The sequence below is a fragment of the Microtus pennsylvanicus genome, chromosome 11, assembly GCF_037038515.1.
Source record: "Microtus pennsylvanicus isolate mMicPen1 chromosome 11, mMicPen1.hap1, whole genome shotgun sequence".
Classification (NCBI taxonomy): Eukaryota; Metazoa; Chordata; class Mammalia; order Rodentia; family Cricetidae; genus Microtus; species Microtus pennsylvanicus.
Genome location: NC_134589.1, coordinates 48,248,441 through 48,271,573, shown reverse-complemented (window position 1 = coordinate 48,271,573; position 23,133 = coordinate 48,248,441). Strand labels below are relative to the sequence as shown.

At 41.6% G+C, this 23,133-nt stretch overlaps 1 protein-coding gene across 2 annotated transcripts in view; it reads left to right on the top strand.

Annotated features, from left to right (window-relative positions):
• The window catches only part of Zzef1 (zinc finger ZZ-type and EF-hand domain containing 1), a 120,683-nt gene that overhangs the window by 47,131 nt on the left and 50,419 nt on the right, over positions 1-23,133 (top strand). The window contains exons 16-30 of one of the 2 annotated variants that reach the window (XM_075991740.1): positions 739-872; positions 3,395-3,462; positions 4,894-5,008; positions 8,848-9,007; positions 10,133-10,254; positions 10,346-10,468; positions 11,233-11,399; positions 11,479-11,560; positions 12,036-12,237; positions 13,337-13,485; positions 15,134-15,374; positions 17,275-17,354; positions 18,912-19,005; positions 19,936-20,401; positions 21,836-22,000. In XM_075991740.1, the coding sequence (XP_075847855.1) occupies positions 739-872; positions 3,395-3,462; positions 4,894-5,008; positions 8,848-9,007; positions 10,133-10,254; positions 10,346-10,468; positions 11,233-11,399; positions 11,479-11,560; positions 12,036-12,237; positions 13,337-13,485; positions 15,134-15,374; positions 17,275-17,354; positions 18,912-19,005; positions 19,936-20,401; positions 21,836-22,000 (2,368 nt within the window). Of the gene's footprint in view, positions 1-738; positions 873-3,391; positions 3,463-4,893; positions 5,009-8,847; positions 9,008-10,132; positions 10,255-10,345; positions 10,469-11,232; positions 11,400-11,478; positions 11,561-12,035; positions 12,238-13,336; positions 13,486-15,133; positions 15,375-17,274; positions 17,355-18,911; positions 19,006-19,935; positions 20,402-21,835; positions 22,001-23,133 lie in introns of both variants that reach the window. The other variant, XM_075991739.1, reaches the window with a different exon arrangement.

The following is a 23,133-nucleotide window of genomic DNA, read 5'->3' as shown; positions in this document are numbered from 1 at the left end:
ACTACACTGTTTTATGTGGTCCTGGACCCATAAACCCAAAGCATCACGAAACGAGGCAAGTGCTCTGCCAACTGGTTTATATCTCTAACATACCAGGAGCATTTTGTTTGATGCCTTTTGGATTAGTGTTTTAGATTGAGGATTTGTTCTTTTACAGCCAACTTCCTGCTAGTTTCAGGTACAGTTCTATTATATTGAGGGTAATCACTATCACACTGTTAAATCTTCTTTTTTTCTTTTTTCTTTTTTTCTAGACAGGGTTTCTCTGTGGTTTTGGAGCCTGTCCTGGAACTAGCTCTTGTAGACCAGGCTGGTCTCGAACTCACAGAGATCCGCCTGCCTCTGCCTCCCCAGTGCTGGGATTAAAGGCGTGCACCACCACCACCCGGCCACATTGTTAAATCTTAACACTGGGATTGGGCCAATAGATTGAGAGTGAGAGATTGTAATAACAGATTGAGGATGAAACACATGACACATCTAAGAGTACTTTTAAGGCTTTGCCAAGAGTGTCTCAAGAGAACAGACAAAGACGTAAAAAACTTGTTTGTATAGTCTTTGTTTTAGTTACATGTAAAGAAAAGCTAAATTACTTATACTGCCTAACCTATACACAGAAATAGCTCACTTTGATACAGAGCACAACATGGAAAATAGTGAATTTGTCATCAGTTATAGCGGGTTAATTAATGGACAGGTGGAATGTGGTAGAGCTGACCCATTGTTCCTTTTCATTAGTGGTAGATAGAGCTGATGGAGATTCTGTGCCCATGGAGATCCTAAAGCAAGAAGTCAGGAACACCCTTCTCAATGGGGCTGCCATTTTCTTTCCTGATCGACAGACCCGGCGGAACCAGCTCTTCACCATGATGGTAATTATGTACCAAAAGTGTGGATTCCATTACTGAGTTAGTCTTTATCTTCTCTAAATACACGACAGTGTTTTCTGATGCCATCACTATCCGCAGCGCTTTGCGTGAGCTTTTGAAAGACATGTGCTGTCCTCAGTCTAGATCCACAGCTTGTCCTCTTCTTAGTCATAGTGGAGTTTCCACCCTTATGACTTGCCTACAATGAAATTTTCTTGTCTTTTCTTTCCCAAAAAGAAGTTAAAGCAATTAGAAGAAAATTACAAAAAAAAAATTAAAGCAGTAATATAGTGAATCCTTGTCACTCAGGCTAACCTTATTTCATCTGTGATATACCTCACTCACTTTTCAGTTCTCCCACCTACCTAGTGTCATTTTGAAGTCATTCCTGACCTATTTATTTTATTTATAACTAGCTCAATAGATGACTTTCAAGAAAATATAGCCAAGTTTTAAGAGAACCTCAGTTCTTCCTAACTTCTTAGGGCCTTGCTCGATGTTACTCAGATTCAGTACCGTGGTGAAAGGTGCTTTTTGTAGTTAAAAGCACTGCCAAACAGCACCTTTTATACCAAGACTCCCCCATTTGTTTGCTGGAAGCATTCATCAGGTAGCTGAATGAATAATTAGTTGTTGAGGTTGTTCTTAGCATGTTCCCCACATGAAACAGGAGACATCTGACTACTTGAATGGTGTGTCTGTGAGCAAAGCAGCCTTGTCTCTGTTCATTCCTTCAGAAAGGGATCAGGTTGCTTTTTTCCTTCACACTTTGGTGAATTAAACAGCCCTACTAATTTTATGTTGCCAAACAATTCTCTTCAGGTAACTATTTCTTGTGCCCCTCTTAGGTTCCCAATGTTATCTTCTTATGTTCTGTGCCTAGCAGAAGCTTATGTCTTAAATTCTCTGAAATCTCCCTCAGTGCCTTTTCTAGAAAGAGGTGTTCAAGGGCTGGTGACCCTTGTCAACTTGACTCATAAACATGTCACTGTAAGCCATAACACGTCCTTTCTTGTTCAGCTCCAAGGTCACACATGAATATCAACATTACAACAGAAACTTTTCAAATTTTAAAAGTCCCACAGTCTTGAAAAAGTCAGTCTCTAAAATATGCAGTCTCTTTTAAAATCCAGTCTTTATAAAGGTCCAAATGTCTTTAAAAATTAAAAGTTTCTCAACTGTGGATGCCTGTAAAACAAATTAAATACAAGAATAAGTTAAATACTGTCTTACTTCAAGAGAGAAGAACCAGGGCACAGTCACCATCAAAACAAAGCAAAACCACTTTCCAAGTGTGTATAAATAGCTCAACGTCCAATTCTGCTACTCACTCACAGTCTTTTGGGCTCCTCCAAAAGGCTTGGGTCACTTCTCTGGCTCTGCTGCCTGCAACACACATAGCTTGTCTCCTAGGCTCAGGCTGGCTCTGCTCCATACCTGTTGCTGTCATTGATGGTCATCCCATAGTACTGGAATCTTTTAAGATACTGGAGTCTCTTGTTGCAACTGGGCTGCACTTTCACCGATAGCCTCTCCTAGACTCTCTTCATGGTGCCAAGCCTCAGCTTCTCTCCATGACCCCTTCAGTTTGGGTCTTTAGCTGCTACTGAGGCTGCACTTTGTCTAGTAACCCTTCCTGGCTTCTCACAGTGCCAAGCCTCAGTTCTCTGTGACTCCTTCATGCCTTCAAAACCAGAACCACCTGGGTGATTCTTATATATTACTAAGTTTGGTTGCCGGTGTGAGGTACAATCTTGACTGCTTCTGGAACACAACTTCTGTGTGCTGACTTTGAAGGAACACTTCCTAGAAGATTTCACCCCAATGATGCTGGTCTTTTCTCTTAATCACCGCTAATTTCCTAACCCCAGCTGATCAGTGTCAATTGTCCAAGGAAAGCAACAGTTTTAGTTTAGTGGTTCTGGTCTCTTGTTACTCACAGCTGGTTCTTCAACTGCAGCTAATCAGAACCACAGATTCTTAATTTAGAATATGCAATGGTCCTACTAGATTCTCAAACTTCCCACTGGAACTTCACAAGCCAGGTGTCCATCATCTGCATTTCTCTGTGATCTTCCAAGCTCCCATAGAATAACTGATCAAGCTCTGAATACTCAGTGGCTTTTCTGGCCCAGAGCTCCACATAGTCCTTCTACAGTCCTCACAAAACAGCGTGGTCAGGTCTATCACAGCAATACCCCATGATCCTGGTGCCAGTTTCTGTCTTAGTTAGGGTTTCTGTTGCTATACTGAAAAACAATGACCAAAGCAACTTAGGGAGAAAAGGGTTTATTTGGCTTAAACTTCCACCACATCACTGTTCATCTTGAAGGAAGTCGGGACAAGAACTCAGAGGAGGAACCTGGAAGCAGGAGCTGATGCAAAAGCCATGGAGAGTGCTGTTTATTGGCTTAGTTGGATGTTATGAGATGGTCCAGTGGGTGGTGGTGTTCTGTACTGCTCTAAGGTCTCAAGAATGTTATGGAATCGATTTTCTAAATGTACAGTTTCTGGTTTCCTAGAAGAATGTCACTGAGCACGAACACAAGCAATCTCTGCAACTTACTTTCCGTTCACTCTGCACATATTTTAGGTAAGTTTACTTCTCTTTATATGTCGAGTACTTTGAATCTTTGCAAAATTATTGTTGTTATTATTTTAGATATTTCTTGATTCTCATGTCTTTGGAATTGTGATTTCTCTGCTAATCTAAAATGATCAGTTTCTAAGTTCCTCCTAGGTATAAGAGTGACTGGAATAGTGCTGTACCCCAAGTCCCGTTATTATAAAACCAGTTATAGCTGGGCCCTTGTGGATTATTTTCTGAGTGCTTCAGTTTGTAAGGGAATTTTATTATTTTTATTTCAAGATTTATTTACTTATTATATATATAGTGTTTTGCCTGCATGTATGCCTGCAGGCCAGAAGGCACCAGATCTTTTTATAGATGGTTGTGAGCCACCATGTGGTTGCTGGGAATTGAACTCAGTACCTTTGGAAGAGCAGCCAGTGCTCTTAACCTCTGAGTCATCTTTCCAGCCCTCTAAGGGAATTTTTTATTAATGATTTTTATGACTTTTAATAGATTTATTTATTTTATCTTAATTGAGTCCTTCATCTGCATGTACACCTTTATCCCAGAAGAGGGCACAATATCTCATTATAGATGGTTGTGAGTCACCATGTGGTTGTTGGAAATTGAACTCAGGACCTCTGGAAGAGCAGGCAATGCTCTCAACCTCTGAGCCATCTCTCCAGCCCCCTCAAAGGGAATTTTAAAGACAAAAACTATAATTAAAGGAGGTTCAGGTCTTATATGTAAGTCTACAGACCTAACCACTTAAAAACTGACTGCAATTCAGTATAGTGGCATATGCCTGTAATTCTAGCATTCAGGCAACAGAGACAAGAGGATTTCTGGGAGTTTGAAGCCAACCTGGGCTACATACTTAGTGAATTCCAGGTCTGCCTAGACTACATAGAAAAGCCCTGTCTAAAAAAACAAAAACGAGGGCTGGAGAGATAGCTCAGTTGGTAAAGTGTTCAAGAAGACTTGAACTTGAGTTCAATCCCCAGAATCCATATTTAAAAAAAAAAGAAGGAAGGAAGGCCAGGCATGGTGATATGACTTGTAATCCTAGTGCTAGACAAAAACAGGTGGTTCCCTAGGGCTTGCTGGCCAGGCAACCGAGGTGCCAAGGTGGCAAGTCCCTTGCCAATGAGTGGCCCTTTCTCAAAGTGGAAAGTTCCTGAGGAACACTATACAAACAATATACAAGGTTATCTTCTGGCCAACACGTAAACACATGTGCGCATGCGCAAAAGCATGGAATAGTAGTTTGCAGAAAGAAGAGAAGCAGGAATGGGAGAACTTGAAGATGCTAATAGATTTACATAAAATATAATGGACCATGCAGTTTGTCTTTCGGACCCCTGACATTGAAATCTGTCTATATTCTTTTTGGAACCTTAAAGGTAGAAAACATGTTGTAACCAGATGTTTGACAAGTTTGTATCCTTTCAGTGATAGGGATCCAGGAGGTCTTCTACTTTTACCTGAGAAAAGTGACCTGGCCAGCACAAACACCAGTGAAGTCCTGGCAGTCATGAACACCCTCCTGTCCGTTGCTGCTCGAGAGGTACCTAGTGACAGCCACCTGTTGTCTTTACTTCCTGCTTTCAGGAACATAGTTAGCCAGCTGCTGTGCCCTCCTTGTAGCCCTCGTTTACAATATGATTATATGATTATACTTTGGTATTGACTGCTTCACATGGACACAGAGGTTCCTAGCCAACCCCTGCAAACAAATTAGGGGCTTTTTGTTTACTTCAGCAAGAAGTAAAAACGTAAGAGTGCTTGGTTGCTAAGACTTCTGTGAGCAGAGGCTGGAGTCATTAAGTTCCCCAGTGAGTACTGCTCAGTGAGCCCAGCAAGACCTGATTTTTTTTTTTAAACTGCGTTGATTTTTTTGAAAACTTAAGATGAGTTCATGAATTTTTAGCCCTGTCCACTATGATGCTATGATCTCTTTATCTTGTGTTGGTGATATATTTTGTACTTCTCAGAGTGCAGCCTATGCTGCTCCCAGATAAGCATTGCCTGATAGAAATATGGTTTCCAGGCCCTACCCCATACTGCTGATTGCAAAATGCTTAAACAGTTTTACCAAGCACCCAAGAGTAGGAGAAAGGAATTTGGAAATGTAACGTTCAGAATAACTTACCTTGTATCTTGTGGTTTAGTGTCTTTAGGTCTATTTGTTTGTTTATTTATTTATTGATTTATTTATTTTTGGTGCTTTTGGTTTTTCATACAGTCTCATCTATCCTAGACTAGCCTACCCAGAATGACTTCAAAGCTATGATTCTTCTGCCTCCATCTCCTGTGTGCTTTGACTGTAGATGACGTGTACCACTATACCCAGTTTTTACAGTACAGGAATGAAATGCGGGGTTTCATGTATGTTAGGCAACTGACATACCAACTGAGCCACATCCCTGGCCCTGAATTCCTCCAGTTGTTAGTGTTTTCCTGTTATCAAGTTGTTGATAGAGCGACCCACAGTAGTGGGCTAGTGAGCAGTTCTGCTATTTCTCTTGTAACCCTTACAGAGCATGTAGGCTAATTAAGTCACCAGTGGTCACAGGCCCACTGAGACTGACCATTGTTTAGCTACCATGTCTTCAAACTAACATGACTTCTGCATTACATTAATTCTTTGTTTTTGACTTTGTGCTTTCTGTCATGTTTCTGGACTCTTTTGCCCTTCTCTGAGTCTTCCTTATAATGTTCACTCTAACTACTTCTTATCAACATGTGCTCTTCACCCTAGTTGGCCACTGTTCATTCTAGTCTCCATCTTTGTTTCTGCTATTCCCATGCCTTGAAGCTTATTGCCATCCTGTATGTTCCTCGAGTGCAAGTCTTTCTGAGCCCTCCCCGATCCCTCTGCAGTCACATGCTGAGGTAGAAAACTTAAGGGATTCCACTGGGCTTCACTCTTGCTGGTTGTGCTTCCTGTGGGAGGAGTTGCTGAATGCTGGAGCCAGGACTAAAATCTGGGGCACTCTGTCTTGTCCTCTTTCCACAGGGTCACACTTGTAAGCTAACTAGAGAAATGAGGTGGCATTTGTGTCAAGAGATTTCCCATAGCCTTAGCACTTGGAGACCCAGTGCTTATCCTGTCAGCCATCTCTCATCTGAACACAGGGGACGTTAGAGCTGCACTGAAGCTCCTCGGCAGAGATCATTCAGCCACTAACAGTCCCCTCAGATACTGGTGATTAGACAAAAGAGGGAGAGTTGGATTAGGAAAAAGTGTAAAAGTGGCCAGAACTGCTTGCCTGAACGTTTTCTCCTGAGTTTATTAAGCCACCTGTATCCACTGGATGCCTGCTGTGTACAAGGCCCTGTTCCAGGCACAGGGGATCTAGTGATAGAGGAGCCCAGTCTGGAGAGCAGATGACATGCGATGGCATCGATCAGACACCTCTCACTATGTAGTCATGCTGTTAGAGTGTGGGCATGTGGTCCTGGGAGAGGCCGGGGAGCACACCCAGCCCTTTCCAGAGGAGTTCAGGAAGGGCTGAAGAAGGCGGTGCTGGAACCTGGGAGAGACATAAATAAGGTCTTGTCTAGCAGAGAAGATGGAGGCAGTGTAGGTTGAGAGAGCCTGTGGAGATGGGAAGGAACAGGCGCTTGAAGAGAAGAAGCAATGAGTGGACTCTGGACAGGTAGAGCCTTCAGGCGGTGAGATCCGGCTGCACACTGCAGAAAGGAGTCAATGCTGGGGATCATAATGTAAAACACACTGATGGTAGTTGAAGCTGTGGCTGGACAGCTGGGCAACTGGAGGACAGCTGCAAAGAAAGGACAGTTGGAAGATCAGGAAAGATCGTGGGCAGGATTTCAAGAGAACTGCAGCTCAGGGAGGAGGAAAAGTGAGGGCAGGGTGAACAGAGCATCTGAGGTACAGGAAGGAGCTTTGACCTCCAGGTGATAATTGATACCTGTGAGGAATGGTGCCCCTAGAATTAAAGAAATGAAAGGCAGAAGTAAAACCATAATAAATGAAGGCATCTATTAGTTTTTGAAGTTTATGTTTATTTTTATTTTATGTGTGTAAGTATTTTGCCTGTATGCATGTATATGCATGACATACATGCCTGGTGCCTCTGGATGTCAGAAGAGGGCATTGGATCCCTTGGAACCATGAGCCACCATGTAGGTATTGGGTACTGAATCCAGGTCTTCTGCAAAAGAAATAAGTGTTCTCAACCTCTGAAGTAACTCAGCTCTCCATCTTTTTTTTTCCCTTAAAAAAAAAAAAGAGAGAGCCAGATGTGGTGGTACACACCTTTAATCTCAAAACTTAGGAGGCAAGGGCAGGTAACTCTGAGTTTGAGCGAGCCTGATCTACAGAGTAAGTTCCAGGACATCCAGGGCTACACAGGGAAACCATTAAAAAAAAAAAACTAAATAAATAAATACAAACATACAGCAGGGTCTCACACCCTGGCTGGCCTGAAACTCATTATGTAGAAACTAGCCTTGAACTCACAGAAATCTACCTGACTCTGCTTCCTCAGTGCTAGAATTAAAAGTATGTACCATCATGCCCAGCTATGGAGCTACCTTTTAAATGAGGTACACATGCAGAAGAGGATGGATGGATGGATGGATGGATGGATGGATGGATGGATGGATGGATGGATGGATGACACACACAAACAATTTAAAAAACAAAGCTCTATTTAAGAACTAGTCTCCCTGAAGTTCAGGCTCCCTGCCACTAGCCCTTTGGTAGCCTAGCTTCCTCGCTCCTCTCTAAATAACTTTATTTGGGCTCACTGGCTCTCTATTTTTTTGTCTAGTTATTCTGACACAGAGTCTTTGTTTTGCCTTACAGAATCATATGCATGCAATCCTCTGTGACACATTTGCTTTAATGAGCATTGTTTTTTAGATTCATTAATGTTGATATATGTGCTGTCTTTCATTTGTGTCCAATAGCTTTTTGACATATCATAATTTATCTGATGGTTTGGTTCCAGCTTGGGGAAGTTGATTCCACCTTCTGATATGCCTATGATTCTTGTGTGCAAGAGCTTATCTCTAGAGGTCAGGTGACCCCTTCAAAGAAAGTTTTAAGAACAAAGATGATGGCTAGACATCCATAAAAAGATGAACAGTTATTTTAGGATAGGAGAAATTTGATCAAATACTTGGGAAGAGCCACAAAGAGAGAAGAAATGTGAAGATATAAGAGAATGAAGAGATCATCAATGGGATGGGCTCCTTGGAGTGCAGAAAACCTTTTGTAGAGGGGAGTCTTCATAAAGTGTCTTTCTTGATTTGCTACGGGATTGACTATTCCCCATGTGCATAGTGTTTTGTTTTCCAGTGATTGTTGCTCTGGTAGAGATCTCTTACTGTGTTCTCTGAATAGTCTTGTCTGGACACTTTGCTTTTTTGCAGTGTGAGCTGTTGATGCTCAGCCGGGCCCATGGGGAGGTTGGCTCTGTGCTCTTCTCCCTGTTCTGGTCTGTGCAAGGCAGCCTACTCTCCTGGTGCTTCCTGCAGCTCAAGAGCACGGACACTGCAGCCAAAGAGCTCGCCACGGATCTTATTGAAAAATGTGAGTGTCAGCAATCCATGATCGCAGACAGGTGTCAGAATCTGACCTGGCGAGAATGCCCTTCCTCAGTAACTCGTGTCCTTACATATCAGGTGTGCACATGGCTTCCTGTATCACAGCCCTGTAACAGGGCTGATATTTATCTTTCTTCTTTGACACAGAGTCTCACTACTAGCCCAGGCTGACCTCAAACTCAAAGTTTTGCTGCCTCAGCCTCATAGTCAGGGTTTACAGGCATGTACCTCTGTGACTGGCATAGCTTCACTTACAGAAATGTTATCTCCACTTCTCTGAAAAGTAACAAGAACAAAGGCATCGCTCACTCTAATGCAGCCTTTTACTAAAATCTCCACTATTTTTCCCTTCCAGAAGCATTTTCACGATGGCTAACAGTCTCATCTGATGTAAAACCCCAGCTTTTGTATTCCTGGGCAACTGTGGTCCTCAACTTTATTAATGCTGTGACCCTTTAATACAATTTTTCATGTTGTGGTGACATCCAACCATAGTATTATTTCATTGCTACTTCATAACTGTAATTTTTACATTACGATTTTGAATCATAATGTAAATATCTGTGTTTTCTGATGGTCTTATGTAGTAGGAAGCTGCTTGTTTGTTTCCTGGCTGCCCAGACTCCCAAAATAATCAACAAAAACAATGTTACTTAAATCACTACTTTGCTGATCACTTAAGTGTATTGCTAGCTAGCTCTTACATCTAGTATTAACCCATTTTTATTATTTTATATTTTACCATGAGGTTCGTGGCCTACCGGCAAAGTTCTGACTGGCAGCTCATGACTGTCTCCTCTGGCAGCTCCATGGCTTCTCCTTGACCCCACCTTCTTTCTCCCAGTATTCAGTTTAGTTTTCCCTGCCTACCTCTGTTCTGCCTTGCTATAGGTCCAAAACAGTTTCTTTATTAATCAGTGGTAATCACAGCATGCAGAGGGGAATCCCACATCAGTCTTAGGTGACCCCTATGAAAGGGCTCATTTGATCCCCAAAGGGGTTGTGACTCACAGGTTGAGAATCATTGCTCTGTAGCTTCATCTTTGGTGATAATGAAGCAAGTAATGTTTCTCCTAAATAAAGTATTAACTACTCTCTTTATGTTTTGTAGATGTGGGACAGTTTCTGGCAAGCACAAGAGTGATTTTAGAATCCCTTTTGTCACAGTATAGTGGAAAAACCATAGTAGAAAAATTATGTAATTCAGTGTTTTCCATGGCAGCTCGTCAATTGGTAAGAGAAAATGGAAGCTGTTTGTTGGGAGGGGTGCTCATCCCAGGAGAGCCTAAAGTACACACTAAGCCCTCCATTCATTCTCCTGCAGGTCATCTTCCTGCTAGACTTCTGCAATTTAGATGTTTCTCACTGCACACTCCTGAGAGAGTTCAGCACCCTCACAGAGCTGCTGAAGAAGCTTTGCAGTGATCCTGAAGGAGGCCTGAGCAAGGTGACTCAAGGTGGCCCTTGAACCTGCATTTTCCTCTCCTGGGAGAGAGTGGCTGCTCTGACTGATGCCTCCACATGTAGATCAGTTCTTCCAACAAGGGTAGTAAATGCTGACCCTAGTAGATTTGTCTTCATCAGCATAAGAAAAGAGACCCAAAGGAAGCCATGCAATTAATATCATTTGAAACTGTATGAAATTCATTGGTGTGAATACTTAGCTGAAGTTTAGAAGACTTCACAGGCAAATTAGGTTTGGTGTTTAAAGAAGTCTCTTCTTCATTTTTCATTAAACAGTTTCTAATGGTCTGCATCCCACAATAGCCCTATGGCAATAGAAAATGTATGTACATTTCATAGGTTTAAAAGGAGGTCAGGGAAGAAGGGAGAAGTCTCAGATTTGCGAAAATCCTAAATAACAATGTTAAGTCTTATTGTTTTGTTAAGTCTCAAATTTGTTTTTTTTGTTTTGTTTTATTCTCTACTGAAAAGTCATACTCGTAATCATTTGTAAGAAATAGTTGTGTCGTAGCTAAAAGACAGAAGCTGGTCACAGCCCCAGGACTATAGTAAAAGCAGGTGTGTACTATACTGAGTGGTGAGCAGGTGTTGATGTCTATATGGACTGCAAGTCTGACATGCCATTTAGCCCTGCTTTACAGAGCTGCTAGAGCCCATGCCCCTGCAGTGCTGATAGCACCCTGTTGTACCAGCTGTGGTGGAGTGATTTGAGCTGTTTTTTAAAAATGGCTCATTTTTTTTTCCTAGATGGATGTAGAGACCTGGCAGCAGGAACAGCCTGTGGTATTGCATACATGGACCAAGGAATCCACCCACAACTATGAAAATAACTGCCATGAAGTGTCTGTCTTTGTTAGCCCAGGGGCAACGTATTTTGAGGTGGAATTTGATGAGAGGTGTGAGACTGAGAAAAGGTGAGAATCGTAGAATCTTTTCTAAAGCTACAGTGGTCAAAAACACGAGAAGGAAGTAACAGGAACTGTGCTTCCACAGGTACGATTATTTGGAATTTACTGACTCTAGAGGTGGGAAGACACGTTATGACACCAAAGTTGGCACTTATAAATGGCCCAAGGTGAGTGGCATTCACAGAAAGAGGTGAAATGTCCCCTTCTGCAGTTTTTCTCCTTTTGTTAGACCTTGGGACAACAGAACTATCATTCTTGACTAGTGGATCCAGCTCCCAGCTAGTTCTGCTTAGTCTCTGGGCTAACGGTTGGGAGCTGTGTTGTCGGCTGCTGTCAGGAATCTTGGTTGGGAGCAGAGACCTCTATCAGTATGATGGCTGGTCGGAAAGGTTGCAAACAGGTGGTCACCCAAGTTTTCCAAAGATGAGCAGCCATTTTTCTCCTTGTTTTGCTTCTTTGTGAGTACAGTTATAAATATGGGGGCTCAATTGTACCTTTGTACATTTCTCCTTTAATAATTTGAACTTCTGGAAATAGAGACTTTTTCTTAAACTTAAATGTTTTAAGTTTCAAGTTGCTTGTTGACTACTGAGGTGCAGCCTCCTGCCATCTCTTTGACCACATGACTTTGTTTGTCTCTAGAAAGTGACCTTTAAGGATGGTCCTCGGCTGCAGTTCCTCTTTCATTCTGACAGCAGTAACAATGAGTGGGGATACAAGTTCACTGTCACTGCATATGGCCTGCCTGATGTTGCTGTGTCATGGGGTTTGGATTTGCAGCTCCTTGTCTCCCGACTGATGGGGCGTCTTGCTTCCCAGTGCATGGCGCTTAAGTCAGCGCATCGTAAGTTGTGACCTTGGCTCTTCCTTTTCATCAGAACCATGTTGAGGAGCAAGATGGGGCTCTCTTCTAGGTGGTCCTCACATAGTGATAGAGCAAGGTATCAATAACATTCCCTGCCAGTTTCTACTGGCACCATTATCAGGAAGTTTCCCGACTTGTGCTTTGGCCCTCATCCCAGAGGGTGCCATGGAGTCTGTCTATGAAGGATAAGTGGGTGAGGAGCCAGATTTTAACAAGCATAGTAATTTTAATTTGTTAATAGATTTAGCTATAGTCTAGCCAGAGGGCAGAGATAAAGAATCAAACAACTGTATGTGGATATTTATATAGTCTGTGGATGTAGAAATATGGCTTTGTCGTAAAATAATTTAACTTGTTATTAAATTCTTCAAAGATTTGGAATAAATCTCTATAAGACTTGTAGAATAAATCTTTCTGTTTTTAGGCCTGGTGGTGCACACTTTAAATCTCAGCACTAAGGAAGCAGAGACAGGTGGATCTCTGAGTGTGAGGTCAACCCGGTCTATGTTGCGAATTACAGGCCATATAGTAAAACCCTGTAGAAATGTTTTTTTCTTTCTGTTTTGTTATTTCTCTATATCACTTCCTAAGTTTTTCTAATTGTAAAAGTAAAATGTCATAGAATAATGACATAAGGGAGAACAAAACAAATAAGCAAAAACCCCAGAACAATAGAAACCTCTGCCACTCTAACACCTGGAGCTAACACCTAACACTGTGCTCAGCACCTTCATGTTGCCCTAGACTTCGCTTCTGTTACCTAGGGTGAGTGTTGTGTGAAAATAGCTTTATAAATGGCGAGTGTTTTCCCGTGATTAGTATTCTGACGTGGCCCCATCAGGCCTGAGAGCTAGCTCCCACCACGCTTCCCACTTTCTGAGTCTCTTCGTGCCTACCGATAGCAGAGCAGCAGCAGTCAGGGCTCAGGCTCCAGGGGGACCCACGATGGATGTTTATGAGGTGTCACAATCCATTCTCAGAATTGTAGGTGAATTTCCTCCGAAAAAATTTTTATCAGCTCAAAGATTTGTGTACTGTATTAAAAATAGAACCCTCATGAGCCACCTTTTCTCTACAGATTTAGGCAGTAACATGGCAGTATCACAGGCAAAATTGGCTTCAGTCCTGAATTCTCCTTTATGGAAACCTGTCTTCAGGCATCAGATTTCTCCAGAGTTAGAATTAGAAGCAAACTGGCCCACTCACCAGCACCAGGATGGGAAAGAGGTATTTATTCTTCTGTCTCCTTTCTGTTTATGTGGAAACTTATGGCTTGTATCTGTTACCTTAAGTTACAAACATTGCATTTTTTGTCTTATCGCCTCTGTGGGACTGTGAGCTCCTTGAAGCGGAAGCTGCCATTGTTATTTTTATCCCCCAACCTGTGTACAACAGGGGCCTGAATACAATGAGTGGTCAAAACGAATGACTGTTGAAATATAGTCAGTGCTCAGTGGCTCTTTGGTATTACCACACAGACGTGGACTCTGCTTCTTGTGCCTGCAGGATCACACTTTAAATGATTTGTGTTGTTCCTTTTGTTCCCCACTGAGCTGTACGTAGCACTTAGCTTAGGTATATGGTATTTTTAAAACGAAGTTAGTTTGCCCTCTGTCTCTACTTGTCCCTCTTTTCCCAGTCTTCTCTTTTCCTTCCTTCTTCTCCACTATTCCTTCTTCCTCCAGAGTTATCCCATGGTTTATTTCCAAACCCAGTGGCTCTTCCTCTTCTAGTCTCCATCTGTCTGTTAAATCCACCACCCATTAGGCCATGCCTTCTGTCCATGATAGCTGAGAATCTTTTCTTACTACCTGTTCTTTCTCCCTCTTTGTTGCCCTTTCCCTGCTCTTCTCTAAAGGGTAGACTATATTCAGACTTCCTTTTCTTTCCCATAACTTCCCTTCCCCCCCAGGATGTCATCTTCTGTCCTCTCTTACTGTCCCAACTATGGGAATAATCCTGTAATCCGTCTGGCCATAGCTCTTCTCCAAACTCCAGTCTTCTCTTAGGTGTTACCATTTCAACATCCTGCCTCTCATTAAGTCCAAAGTGTGAAACCAGAATGCCTCCCCAACAGACTGTTCAGTGGTCATTACTTGCCTAGCCCTCACCACTGCTCCATAGCCTTCTTCATCCCTGCCCTGTTCTTGCCCTTCCTGTGTGGTCAGCTGCAAGCCCTACAGATTCTTCCTTATGATGTGCATCTCTGTCCTCTCCTCAGTCTCCATCTTTATCCAAGCCCTCTCTTTGCACCTGCATTATTACATTGGGACCTACCAAGATTTTTTTGTTTTTGTTTTTAATCACTGCATTATCTTGTCATTCCACTGCTAAGCACCATTAATGGCTCCCCATTGCTCACAGGGTGAAGTCTAAACTCCTCAGTGTGACAGTCAAGGCTCTCCACAGTCTCCTTTCACCTTACCTATCTGACTCTAGTTCCCACCACTCCCCAGCTGAGACTTCAGGCCAGGTCAGTCTCCCCGCTGACTCTTAACCTCTGCAAATGGTTGTGTCTCAGGGCCAAGGCTTCCCTTCCTTCAGTGTCCATCCCTAAGCCTGTGTTCTTCAGGAGGTTTTTCTTAATTACTTTGACCTGCCAGGAACTCTGTGAATTTTCAGCACTGGGTACCCCTTTAGGTATTTGACACTGGGTGATATTTTGCTTTATGGTAGTTCTAGTTTTAACACTCTTAGGTTTTGTTTGTGTTTACTTTTTAAACCTGTACATCTTTCTGGTCTCCCAAATAGATTTAAGCTTCCTGAGAGCATGCACCATGTTGTGTTTTTACTTCTGCTTTGTCTTAGTAGGTGCTCATTGATTTTTTTTTTCATATGAGTGTGTTAAATGTGATGATTTTCCTCTTGATCCTAGGTCAAGAACATCCCTGATGATCCCTGCCGCCATTTTCTCCTTGATTTTGCCCGGTCAGAGCCTGCTCAGAACTTCTGTGGGCCATATTCAGAACTTTTCAAAGGATTCATACAGGCATGTAGAAAACAGGCCCCAAAGACAGATATAGTTGCTGGTTCCACTATTGATCAAGCTGTGAACGCCACCTTTGCTGCTCTGGTGTATCGCACTCCAGATTTATATGAGAAGCTGCAAAAATATGGTAACTCATATTACAGGGAATATGTTTGATCTGAAGGCTAATTGCTAAGGTTTTAGAAGGCCCATCTAAGCGAGGATCTAGAAATACTTAAAGATATTAGTCCACGTCTACAACTTAATCTTGTCAGTTCTACTTTGCCAATCAAAAGATTAATGATTAATTTACGATTAGCACTTGGCAACTTACAGTATGTGTCAGTAACCTTGTTCTGCAGAACTCCCATGGAAAACTACCACCAAAACATTTAACTGAAAGAAAACCCTCCTAGCCCCAGCCTCAGCATGCTCAGACAACCTTTCTGTACCTCCTTTCCTCATTGTCCACAAGGAGGGAGGGTCTCTACCATCATCTTTATTCAGGGAAAAGCATTCAAAGCCTACATAATGCTGAGTATGGGTTTCCCAAACACTTTGGCAGGGTACATGTTCCTTCAACTGCAGATAAAATAAGAAGGAGCAGATGCTTCCCCATGTTAGAGTAGGTGATTGACTCATATCATTATTATATATAATGATCTCTATAATCTGTGTAGCTCAGTCCTTTAGCTCTTGCTTTATTTCCTGTTTGCCAAAATATCTGAATTACTCCTCAAATCTTACATATTTTAAAAAAGCCATTCAAATAAAACTATGTTAAGACAGTGATACATGGAAGACTATATCTTCACTGAACTATGGGGGAGAGGTCATCTGCATGGTTTTGGGAAAGAAATTAGTATGCGTTTTTGTAGTCAAATTATGGTAAGGTAGCAAATCATCTTTGTTACTTAAGGGACTTTTTGTTAGACAGATAAAGGGTTTGTTGTTCTGCCACTGATTTGTACCCCTTACCTTCGTTATCAGTTTGAAAGGGACAAGTTTTATCTCACTCAGTTCATTCTGTAACTGTCTTTTTAAAAAAATAAAATAAGACAGGGTTTCACTATATAACCCTGGCTAGCCTGGAGCTTTCCCTGTAGACCAGGCTGGCCTCAAACTCACAAATATCTGCCTCACCTAGGCAGATACCACCACTTGTGGCCCTCTGCTATCGTCTTTACGATAGATACATCATATCTAAGAACCATTCAAGAGGTCTTCAAAACTCAGCTACATTGAGAATGGCCTTTTGTAACTGTTTTCTTCATTTTTTTCTCTAAAACGTGGGTTATTATTAGTCTTTTGAGTTGCCTTAATTCCATGATATGGTGTGACCCCTGTAGAATCAGGAAAATGAGAAATTTCAACTAGATTATAAGCTTTTGGGGCCGGGATCATGTCTTTTTCTCAGCTTTGCACTCCTGGTGCTGTTGTAGAGCCTGTTCCACCCTGTTCTAGGATATTAGCTTTTGATTTTGATGAGGAGAAGTGGCAGGCTTCAGAGATATTTTTTAAATGGGGGTTGTTATTTTTCTAATTAGAAAAAATTATATTCATTCTTACAGAGGCTTACAAACTAAAGGAAAGATTAAAGTAATTATGAACTATAATCTTATCACAGTACCTCTGCCAACATATTTCTACATATCTACCAGGCCTTAGATAGATTCATTGAATATGTATTTGTCCATTCATGTCTTAAAGGTAGTTTTTTTTTTAAAAAAAATCATTTATACTGTTTCATAATCTGCTTTCTTATTAATGTACTGTAAGCTGCTTCCCATGTCAGAGTCCTTTTTTTCCCAAGTCTTGTCTAAGCTGGCTAGCTAGTTAAGGAGTCCAAGGATTCCCCCATCTCTATTTCATAAATTTTTAACTTGAGCAAAATTAGATTGAAATGACATGGAGAACTTAGGTTTTGTGCTTTTCCTTTTACCATCCCTAGTATGTGTCAGAAGGGTGCTAGGATTCAGAGGGTTAATGCTGCAGCGGTGAATTGTGCCAGCTGAATGTAATCTCTTCCTTTCTTCTTCTTTCCCTAGTAAACAGCGGGGGCAAGATAACCCTGAGTGAGGAGTTCTCTCAGGTGTATTCCCTGGCAGATGGGATTCGAATATGGATGGTAAGGTTTGCCTCCCCACGAAGTTGTGACATGCCTTAGATTTTCCCACTTCAATAAACCAAATTTCAGTCATAAATAGATGCAAACTTTTATAGCCCTTGGATCATAATTTAATTAAGTGTTGAAAATGCCAAGTAAATGGGGTTCAACTGAGCCCTTTCTATCTCCTTTTGTAACTCTTAAGACTTCCTTTTGGATACTGAACAGCCAGTGCCAGTGTTAGGGAGAGAAAAGGCCCTAGCATATTGCAGAAATGGGTCTACAGCAGTAACATGGAAGAACCAAATGTTGATTAGTTAGTGTGTGTGTGTGTCTTCTGTTTTTTGAGCAGGGGTTTCTGTAGCCCTGGATGGTCTCAAATTTCCTATGTAGCTGAGGCTGGCATTGAACTTCCTATCCTACCTCCACCTCCCAAAAGCTAACGCTAGAGGCATGAGCCACCATACCTGATTTATGTGGCACTAAGGATCAATCCCAGGGCTTTATGTAAGCACTCAACAACTGAGCCACATCCCTAATCATGTATGTTATAATTATATAATACTGTGTCACAATGTCATATGGTAATGTGGTATTATATTAAAATAAAAGTGAAACACAGTACTCCTAACTAAAATTGAAAGACAAAGAATATCTGAGAAAGTCGGCTACCACAAGTAGTTCCATAGAAAGCGTTTAGCAGTTGACCAGATACTTTTTATAGATTATGCTTCTGATATAGCTTATGACTGATGATGGCTTGATAAGATGCCATTCCTCTCTTTGAGACCTTAGCCATACAACAGATATGCCCTTTCTTTCAAGACTCTCCAAATTATGGACCATGTCCTGGCAATGACTGACCCTCAACACCCTTCTCTGCAAGAGCGCTTCACTTGGGAGTGTCCTTGTGTTCAGGGTAGAATAGACTTCAGATTTCTGTCTGACCTTCACAGCAAATTAGATATGTGGCCCTATCACACTACATTTCCCTAGATCTCCACTCTTTTTTTTTTTTTGTCTCTCCTAGTGGTATTAAAGAATCCTCCAACAACAGTGTTCTAGTTATTTGTTTGTTTAGCTGTGAGGCACTGGAGATTGAACCTAGAATGTTCCACCTGCAGGATAAGCACTCTGTCATTGAGCTATGTCTCTCTAGTCTTCATTTTTTTTTTTTTTTTTTGGTTTTTCGAGACAGGGTTTCTCTGTGGCTTTGGAGCCTGTCCTGGAACTAGCTCTGTAGACCAGGCTGGTCTCAAACTCACAGAGATCCGCCTGCCTCTGCCTCCCGAGTGCTGGGATTAAAGGCGTGTGCCACCATCGCCTGGCCTAGTCTTCAATTTTTAAAGTAATAAAGTTATAGTACAGACTTCTTTCAGATATCACATAGTGAAGAGGGTTTCCTTTACTTCAACTGCTCCTAGGACAAACAAAAACAGCTCAGTGCTGTGTCTGTACTGGGCATAGCTGTGATGTCCTCCACTGTCCCAGCATCATGTGACTTTGAAGTAGTTTTCCATGGCTGCAGTTGCTACTCTGTCTGACAGCTTAATTGTGTGGCTCCTGTCATCTCCCCAGTTAGAGATGAAGCAGAAGTCCCTGGTGAGCCTGGGAAGTGAGGCAGAAGAAAAACGTGGTTTGGAAGCAGCAGAGGTGAACCCAGAGAGCCTGGGTGAGTGTGCCAATATGAGCTACCACAGCTGGGCCATTGGGTTTCGTCTCTAAACCTGGGAATAGGTACCCATCTTCCAGGTTATCTTAATTGAGCTGTGTTGACCTAGGGAAGTAAGAAAGGAAATGGAGAAAATGCCAGAGAGGAGTTACTGTTCACCTACACGCTTGAAGTGGGGCGTCTTTGTAATGACTTCTCTCATATGAGATGTTAAGTGTTTTTGAGCTATATCTTATTGTTTTTAAAGTAGTGCACATTGACTAGCCATGGAAATTAAATAACTACTATTGATTTTTAGAATGCCTAATGTCTGTTAATACTTTTTAAGACTTTTTTAATAATGTGTATATATATGCATTTGTCTCTGGGTATGTGCACATGAGTGCAGTGCCCATGGAGTGTTTCTGATCCCCTGGAGCTAGAGTTACAAGAAGTTGTAAGCTGTCTGATGTCAGTCTGGGAGTCAAACTCTGATCCTCCGCAAGATTAGTTTGCACTCTTAGCCACTGAGCTATCTCTCCAGCCTGGCTGTACTGTGTTTATAAAATATTTACAGATGAAAGTGCAGTGACAGGAAAAGCTGTGTGCAAGTTATCAGGGAGAGGGAATAGGACACCAGATTGGCTGTGGTTGACAATTATTGAGACTGAGTATTGGGTTTATAGCAGGGTCCTTCTACTGCTATATCTAGATGTGTTTGAAATGATCATGTCTGTACAACTTTAGAAAGTGTGCTATACTCGTGGCAAGATCCTGATTTGTACAGTGAGATAAGACCTGATTCTGTTCTGTCAGTAGGTACACATGGAACAGCTCTCATGAAGGCATTTCTTGCCGTTAGTTATGAAGTTTAAATAGATTATTCTTTCTCCAAAAGTAGATTGTAAGTTTAATTTTGACTTTTTCTTGTTTTTATTTGTTTTCATTTAGCAAAAGAATGCATTCAGAAAAGTCTTTTATTACTGAAATTTTTGCCCACAAGCAAAAGTTCAAAAGAAAACTGTGACAAATTGGTGCCTGTTGATGAAACTGATAATCTCCAGCCACTTGACAGGCGCCAAAGGACAAGCTCTGTGGTGGAAGAGCATTTCCAGGCTTCAGCATCCCCTACAGAAGCTGCAGCCTCGACTACAGGTGGTGACAAGAGTCCTGGCTTGGAGATCCAGCCAAAGCTACCACCAAGCAGTGGCCCCTCTGCTACAGAAGTGTCCACAGCGGAAGAGCCCTCATCGCCATCCACACCCACCCGGCGGCCTGCCTTCACCCGAGGGCGACTGCGGCTGCTCTCTTTCAGATCCATGGAGGAGACCAGGCCAGTCCCCACAGTCAAAGAGAAATACCCTGTGCTGAAGGATGTCATGGACTTCATAAAAGATCAATCACTCTCACATGAGAGGTGAGCCAGTCATTTTCTTCCAGCACTTTCCTTTTCAAGCTGTAGGTACCCACTCTAGCCAAAGGCTTGAAGTTCATGTTTAAAATGAACAATAAGGGATAAGAGAAAAGATACAATCAAAATATAGTGCATAAAAAATTTTAAATAAGATGAAATGACCCAATAATATTTAGGATACATCCAGACTTGAAATGAAATGAGCCAATAGTATTGAGGTACATACAGGCTTGTTTTAAACTATTCAGGATAAAAAACTTGGTGGTGTTTTTTTTCCTCTCTCCTTAAGGAAATAATAAGATTGGTCCATTGTGGGCTGTTGATATAGCTCAGTTAGTAGAGTGCTCACTCAGCATGAAGAAGCTGTGGGTTTGACCCCTGCACTATGTTAAAACTTTGTGTGGTGGTTTATCTGTGATCCCTACACTCGGGAGGTGGAGCACAAGAACCAGAAGGTCATCCTGATTTCACAGACAGCCTGGGATACATGAGACGTGTCTTGGAAAAAATTGTAGCTGGGCATCTTGACATAGACACCTTTAATCTCAGTGCTTGGGAGACAAAGGCAGGTGGATTTCTGTAAGTTCCTGGACAGTTGGGGCTATATAGATAGACCCTGTGTCAAAAACAAACAAATTGTGTCCTTCACTGTATATAACATATATCTCAGTAATGTTTCCATGATCTTTTAAAATGAAAGCCTCTCTCTCTCTCCCTACTCCTTCCCTCCCTCCCCTTCCCTTCTTTCCCTTTCTTCCCTTCCTTCCTTTCCTTCTTTCCTTCCTTCCTTCCTTCCTTTCTTTCTTTCTTTCTTTCTTTCTTTCTTTCTTTCACTTTCTTTCTTTCCCTCTCCTCCTCTTCCTCTTTCTGCTTCCTTCTCCTTTCCCTCTTATGTTTTTTATTATTATTATTTTTGGTGTTGTTGATACTAATCTTATTTTGCAGCCTAGACTGACCAAAAACTTAAAACAATCCCCCTGCCTCAGCTTCCTGAGTACTGTTATTATAGGCATAAACCACTACAGCTAGCTTCAAAAAACACTACCACTCAAAATTTTTTCATATTGCAAGGGAGAAATTTAGGATTTGATATTTTCTGAAAAAATTGTTTGTCCATAGGCCTATGTTAATGAGGAATTTCCTGCTGTAAGAATTAAAGTTTTGCCTCTTTAGGGGAAGTAAAGATACCAAAGTTCCTTTTTAGCTGTTTATCTTAAAAATAAATAAATAAATAAACAAACAAACAAGCAAGCAAGCTGTTACACTTCTTCATACTTGGTGCACACTGGTTTGTGGCGCCACTAAGTGTTGACTATAGGTAGTGCTCATTCTGACACTCCCAGTCCCTTACATCAGGACTGACTTTTGCTCATTTGGCTTCAGACTGTGGGGGAAGGGTTTGTTTTCCGGCATCCCTGACTTGAACTGTGTCTTCAGTGTTGTGAAGGTTCTTTCTTTGCGGAAAGCCCAAGCACAGAGCATCCTTGAAGTCCTGAGGATAATTCAGTATTGTACAGAATCCCTTGGACAGCCTCACTGCTTCCATCCACCGTATATACTTTTCCTACTGGAACTTCTGACCTGCCAGAAAGATTTTACAAAGTAAGTATAAATGTGTCAGAAAAGCCAGGAGAGGCCATTTTACAGACATCCCAATTGGCCTCTGTATCAATAATTTCCATATATGATACAAATTTATTTTTTTGGTTAACATGTTCTCTCATCTCAAGAAAAAATGGGTTATATTCTTTTCATAAGGACCAAGACTATGATTATTTCTCTTACGGCTTTGTCTGCTTTACCTGACAGTAAGAATTGTGTTCTTTGTGTATCCACACTCTTAGAAGGTTTCTAGAAGCTGTGTGCTAGCTAGATGCAGTGCTCATTTAAAGTGCTGTGCCAGACACCTTTCTACGTATTATATAGACAAAAGAGATATAACAGGCAAGGTCTCTTTCTAATGGAGCCTTATGAGATGGAGAAAAGGGGATGACATCAGGATTTATTTGGGAGATGGAATTGTGCAAGACAGAGAAGATAAATGAAAGATACTAGAAACACGGGGAAAGAAACTTAGGATTTTGGTTGGAGTAGCTATGTGGATAGTGTCACATTTTACTGAGAGAAGGGGTAATGAAAGACACAGATGGGGACAAAATTTTAAATTTTGTTTTTGCCATATGTTTGAACTATTTATTTTTCTATTATTTGCTTTTTCGAGACAGGGTTTCTCTGTGTAACGGTCCTGGTTTTCCTGGAGCTCATTATGTAAACCAGGCTGGCCTCGAATTCAGAGATCTACCTGCCTCTGTCTCCTGAGTGCGGGTATTAAAGGCCTGTGTCACCACCACCTTATTTATTTTATTTTTATTTTCTGTGTATGGCTGTTTTGTCTGTATGTATACGTCTTTGCACCTCTGATCCCAACCTCCACTTGCATACATGATGCTCTGGAGGTCAGAATCGGACATTAGATCTCCTGGAACAAGACTTACGGAACTGGAGTAAGACACCATGTGGGTGATGTAAATTGAACATGTGTTCTTGACTGCTGAGCCATAGCTCCATTCCCTGTTTTAACTACTTCTTTGGTTTCCAAGTAAAGATAATGAGACAATGAGTATCAGAATCCAAGGTACTATAATAAATCAGGACTAGGGATAAAATTTGTTTATCATGAACATGTGAATGATATTTAAAGCCATGGAACAGATGAAACCTAGACAGGCAGTGGT